We start from the raw sequence: 6,000 nt of genomic DNA, 5'->3' as shown, positions 1-6,000 counted from the left end.
GCAGGATAAAGGGAGTGGCGTCTAGTGCACACACACACGTCAGGATTTTGGTCTCCTAATCTGAGGAAAGACATTCTTGCCATAGAGGGAGTACAGAGAAGGTTCACCAGACTGATTCCTGGGATGTCAGGACTTTCATATGAAGAAAGACTGGATAGACTCGGCTTGTACTCGCTAGAATTTAGAAGATTGAGGGGGGATCTTGTAGAAACGTACAAAATTCTTAAGAGATTGGACAGGCTAGATGCAGGAAGATTGTTCCCGATGTTGGGGAAGTCCAGAACAAGAGGTCACAGTTTAAGGAGAGTGGTGAATCTGTGGAATTCTCTGCCACAGAAGGTAGTTGAGGCCACAGTTCATTGGCTATATTTAAGAGGGAGTTAGATGTGGTCCTTGTGGCTAAAGGGATCAGGGGGTATGGAGAGAAGGCAGGTACAGGATACCGAGTTGGATGATCAGCCATGATCATATTGAATGGCGGTGCAGGCTCGAAGGGCCGAATGGCCTACTCCTGCACCTATTTTGTATGTTTCTTGATCCAGCTGACATGTTGTTTAAGACAGAACTGCAGATGCTGGTAAATCGAAGGAAGACAAAAGTGCTGGAGTAACTCAGCGGGTGCAGCAGCATCTATGGAGCGAAGGAAATAGGCGACGTTTCGGGCCGACACCCTTCTTCAGACTGATTCAGACTTCAGTCTGAAGAAGGGTTTCGACCCGAAACGTTGCCTATTTCCTTCGCTCCATAGGTGCTGCTGCACCCGCTGAGTTTCTCCAGCACTTTTGTCTACCTCCAGCTGATATGTGCTTGTAGCAACCGGTTGGCTGTCGAGTGGCCTGTGGTGTGTGTTCTGACACAGCATGGGCTGGTTCTGTCCCAGTTTCCACTGCTCACTGATTGCAGCCGCTCGCGAGAGAGAATGTTGAGTTATCTCCCGCTGAGAGGAACAGCTTTGAATTTATAATTGCAGATAAAGAGGCTCTTTCATTTTATCTGGCCTGACTTCAAAGCCGCCTGAAACGCTGGCTATAGACTGGCCGCCTGCCGTCTCCTGATAGTTACGTGTCTCTGCTGGACTGGAGGGAGGCTGTGAGATAGGGGTTTTTTTTTTTTTTCTTGGACTAAATGTTATGTCCACCTTCTGCTCAATGGATAACACCAGCTAACCGGAGAGGAATTTTGGAAAGTTAATTTTATTTTCTCGTCTCTCTCTCTAGGGTGGGCCAGAGGAAATACAGTCTGGGCAAGCCAGACCAGCGGGATCTGAGTGAAAACCTGGCAGCCACACAAGGGTTGGCACACATGATTGCAGAGTGCAGTCAACTCTTCCTGGTAAATAAGCATCTGTAAACCCCAACCATTTTGCTTGTTGTGAAATTCAATAGACAATAGATGCAGGAGTAGGCCATTCGGCCCTTCGAGCCAGCACCGCCATTCAATGTGATCATGGCTGATCATCCAACTCAGTATCCTGTACCTGCCTTCTCCCCATATCCCCTGACTCCGCTATCTTTAAGAGCCCTATCTAGCTCTCTCTTGAAAATATCCAGAGAACCTACCTCCACCGCCATCTGAGGCAGAGAATTCCACAGACTCACAACTCTCTGTGAGAAAAAGTGTTTCCTCGTCTCCGTTCTAAATGGCTTACTCCTTATTCTTAAACTGAGGCCCCTGGTTCTGGACTCCCCCAACATCGGGAACATGTTTCCTGCCTCTAGCGTGTCCAAACACTTAATAATCTTGTATGTTGCAATAAGATACCCTCTCATCCTTCTAATTCATTCTCAATTTAATTATTATTTGCTCTTGAATAATTTTATTCAGAGTTATGCAGCGTGGAAACGGGCCCTTCAGCCCAACATGTCCCAACTACACTAGTCCCACCTGCCTGCGTTTGGCCCATATCCCTCTCTAAACCTGTCCTATCCATGTACCTGTCACCCTTTTCAGAATAAGGGGTAAGCCATTTAGAATGGAGATGAGGAAACACTTTTTCACACAGTGGGAGGCAAACTGAGAGAAAGAGATAAACAGTTCACAGAGGTATATTAGTAGGTTAAGTGAATGGGGAAAAGTTCAGCAAATGGAGAATAATATGGAAAATGTGAAATTGTTCAATTTGGAAGAAAGAGTGATAAAACATGGAAAAATTCTGCAGTGGGGTACAGCACTAAAATCTTCACACATGCAATGTGGAAGGTTAGTAAATGGGAGAGCAGATAAATAGCAAAGTGAACCCGAATATTGGCTTTTATTTCAAGAGGTTTGCAGTACAAATGTGAGGAAGTCTTTCTGCAACTGTACAAGACACTGGTGATGACATATCTTCTTCTTGCGAATGAAACATAAATAAACCAAAGGAATCTCTGCCTTAAAAATATCCACTGACTTCACCTCCACAGTCCTAGACTCTCCCGCCAGTAGAAACATCCTCTCCACATCCACTCTGTCCCTGCCTTTCGTTATTCTGTACGTTTCAGTGAGGTTTCCCCTCGACCTTCTAAACTCCAGCGAGTGCCGTCAAACACTCAGCACATGCTAACCCACTCATTCCTGGGATCATCCTTGGAAAATCACTTGCAAAAACTGTCAAACAGGGCTGGTCCCATTCACCTGTATATGACCCGTATCTCTCGAAACCCTTCTTATCCATACATCTGTCCAAATGTTCAAAAATTCGTATTTGCTTTATTAAAGGACGCAATTATATCATTAAAAGTCTTAATTACATCATTAAAGTCCTAAGTGAATTGGGGTTTTTTTTAAGCCAGAGTGAAATCTCTGTTGAGCTGGAGTTAGTGATACTGTTCCTGCATCCATGTGAGACAGGAAATGAATGAATTCAGGAATTTCTTCAGGGATTTTGCTTCATTTGCTGGGAAATTTAATGATTAAATCATTTGCTTTTCCTCCATCACTGGCCTTTCTCCTCTGCACTCCCCCCCCCCCCCCCCCCCCCCCCCCCCTCCTCCCCACCTCAAATAGCCTTTTTATTAACATGGATTTTAGCTTCTTCCCCACAGCCATCAGGCTATTAAACACAGCATAGAAACATAGAAAATAGGTGCAGGAGTAGGCCATTCGGCCCTTCGAGCCAGCACCACCATTCAATATGATCATGGCTGATCATCCAACTCAGTATCCCGTACCTGCCTTCTCTCCATACCCCCTGATCCCTTTAGCCACATGGGCCACATCTAACTCCCTCTTAACTATAGCCAATGAACTGTGGCCTCAACTACCTTCTGTGGCAGAGAATTCCACAGATTCACCACTCTCTGTGTGAAAAATGTTTTTCTCATCTCGGTCCTAAAGGATTTCCCCCTTATCCTTAAACTGTGACCCCTTGTTCTGGACTTCCCCAACATCGGGAACAATCTTCAACAGCAAATAAACTGTGAGCTCAGAACTGCGAAAGACTATATTATTATTTGTTATTAGTACTGTCTTTCTTATTTATTGAACTTTTTCTTTTTTTTAACCCATTATATACAACGTTTACATAATCACATATTCTGTTGTGCTGCAGCAAGTAAGAATTTCATTGTCCCATCCGGGACATATGACAATAAAACACACTTGACTCTTGAATTTAGGTGTTCGCCAAGGAAATTACTTTTGTTGAGCAAAGCACAAAGTGCTGGAGGAACTCAGCTAGTCCGGCAGCCTCTGCGGAGGAGGATGAGCAGGTGACAGTTCACCACCGTCTGGTCTGAGGGGTCCTGACCAGAAACGTCACCTCCACACAGATGCTGCCGGACCCGCCGAGTTCCTCCGGCCTCTCTGTGCTTTTCCGCGAGATTCCAGCATCTGCAGTTTCTCGTGTTTCTCTGACGTTCGTTCTTTGTTCTTTCCCAGGTCCCTGAGCAGTGGGCTGGGAGAAACGTGAGCTACAGTCAGCGTGTCCATGGATTGCACGACTCTGAGTGGCATCGGCATGTCAAGACGGCACTGACCAACTCATCCCTGGGCCTCCTGAAGGAAGCGAAGGAGAAGTTTAGAAGCTGGGTCAGTTGCTGTGGATTGGAACATGTAGAAATCGCATACAAGAAGGTAAGCAATGGCCACAGTTTAATGTCAACACTGCACGACTCTTTTAGAAACGGACGGATTAAGGTGTGAAGACCAATAGACTTTATTGTTACCTGTTACCAACTAGGGTCGCCAACTTTCTCACTCCCAAATAAGGGACAAAAGGTCAAAATGAGGGACAAATTCCCGACTGCAATTCGTTGACCGACTCGGCCGTGGCTGGGTGAATGATGAGTTGGCCTGGGTGCTGGACTGCACGCAAAGCCCAGCCGGTGGGCCAGCTGAGGAGTTTTGGCCCAGGGGCCGCGCGACGTGGCACTCAAAGGCACATTGAATGGTGGTGCTGGCTCGAAGGGCCGAATGGCCTACTCCTGCACCTATTGTCTCTTGTCAAATGTGTTCAACGATGATGAATGAATGAGTGAATCGGTACACGTAACAATAAACTTAAACTGAACTGATTCTCTTCGTCATTGATGGCGTGACGTGCGTCTGTTTTCAGATGGACGACAATCATCCTTTGCGCTTGTGGAAAGTGTCCGTTGATGTGGAGAAGTCACCAGGGGAGATACTGAACCGTCTACTGCGGGACCACCAGCTTTGGGAGAAAGACCTGCTCCACTCGAAGGTGGTCGAGACGCTGGGCGATGAGACTGAGATATATCACCACACCATCAGAAGCACCTTCCCCCACCCACACAGAGATTACGTTGTTTTGAGGTGAGCGGCCTTCAAAAACCCGAGTGTCATTTAGCAGTTTTCTCAGAGAGGAAATCCACTGTCGTGCTATCGCAGAAAGGGTTGACCTCCAAGTTTAGGTAACCTGCCTACCAGGGGTGGAAATCCTGGGGGGGGACCAGGGGGGACCCTGCTTTGAGAGGTGGGGGACAATCCACCCCCCCATGTTTTGTAATCCGGACTTTATCAGACGTTTTCTAAGGGCTGAATCGGCCAGTTCGCGGGGCCTTTCATCTCCCGGCGCGGCTTAAAATCAAACCGCTGCATCGAGGCGATCGAGGCTCCCGATGTTGAAGTCCCCGCCGGCCGATGAAAGGCCCACGATTCAGGGCGGACGAAGCTGCTGTTGCTGGAGTTCGCAGTCGGTCACCAACCAGGTCAGCTCCCGATGTTACTGTCCACAGGGCCTACGGCCGCCTAGAAAATGTGTGCCCCCCCCCCCATGTTTTGATAGCGATTTCCGTGCCTGCTGCCGACAAACAACATGTAAGAAGGAACTGCAGACGCTGGTTTGCACCAAAGGTGGACACACAAAGCTGGAGTAACTCAGTGGGTCTGGCAGCATCTCTGGAGATAAGGAATAAGTGACGGTTTGAGGCGAGAGCCTTCATCGGACTTTACCGACAAACGACCTTGTCCTCCCCCCCCCCCTCTTCCATGAACCCCACGCAGGATTTGCACCCATTTCTCCCCTCCCCCCCGCAAATTCCTTCCTCCGGCTTCACATAGAAACATCGACATAGAAAATAGGTGAAGGAGTAGGCCATTCGGCCCTTCGAGCCTGCACCGCCATTCAATATGATCATGGCTGATCATCCAACTGAATATCCCGTACCTGCCTTCTCTCCATACCCCCTGATCCCTTTAGCCACAAGGGCCAACTCCCAACTCCCTCTTAAATATAGCCAATGAACTGGCCTCAACTACCTTCTGTGGCAGAGAGTTCACATCTCACGCCTCTTCAATCCTTCTCTCGCACATTATGCCTTCATCTCTGGCTTTTGTCCAACCAACTTCCAATCACATCTCCCTCCCCCCACCAACCGTATCCACCTATCACTCACCACACTTTGTCCTGCCCCATCTGTCTTCCAGCCTTCTCCCCAACCCACCACAATCAGTCTGAAGAAGGGTCCTGACCCAAAACGCCGCCCAGCCATGCTCTTTGTGTCTGTTGCTTTTTGTAAAATGATTCATTGCCCCGAGCAAGTTTTATGATTTTGTATCTTT

The 6,000-nt window shown here is 47.8% G+C and overlaps 1 protein-coding gene across 1 annotated transcript in view; it reads left to right on the top strand.

Moving 5' to 3' along the window:
- The window catches only part of LOC116978221 (rho GTPase-activating protein 7-like), a 36,224-nt gene that overhangs the window by 23,882 nt on the left and 6,342 nt on the right, over positions 1-6,000 (top strand). Inside the window, 3 exon segments of the mRNA XM_033029211.1 lie at positions 1,218-1,332; positions 3,859-4,053; positions 4,535-4,752. Of these exon segments, the coding sequence (XP_032885102.1) occupies positions 1,218-1,332; positions 3,859-4,053; positions 4,535-4,752 (528 nt within the window).

The sequence above is a fragment of the Amblyraja radiata genome, chromosome 11, assembly GCF_010909765.2.
Source record: "Amblyraja radiata isolate CabotCenter1 chromosome 11, sAmbRad1.1.pri, whole genome shotgun sequence".
In the NCBI taxonomy this organism is placed as follows: Eukaryota; Metazoa; Chordata; class Chondrichthyes; order Rajiformes; family Rajidae; genus Amblyraja; species Amblyraja radiata.
The sequence above is the reverse complement of the archived record's forward strand: the minus strand, read 5'-3'. Positions and strand labels throughout refer to the sequence as shown.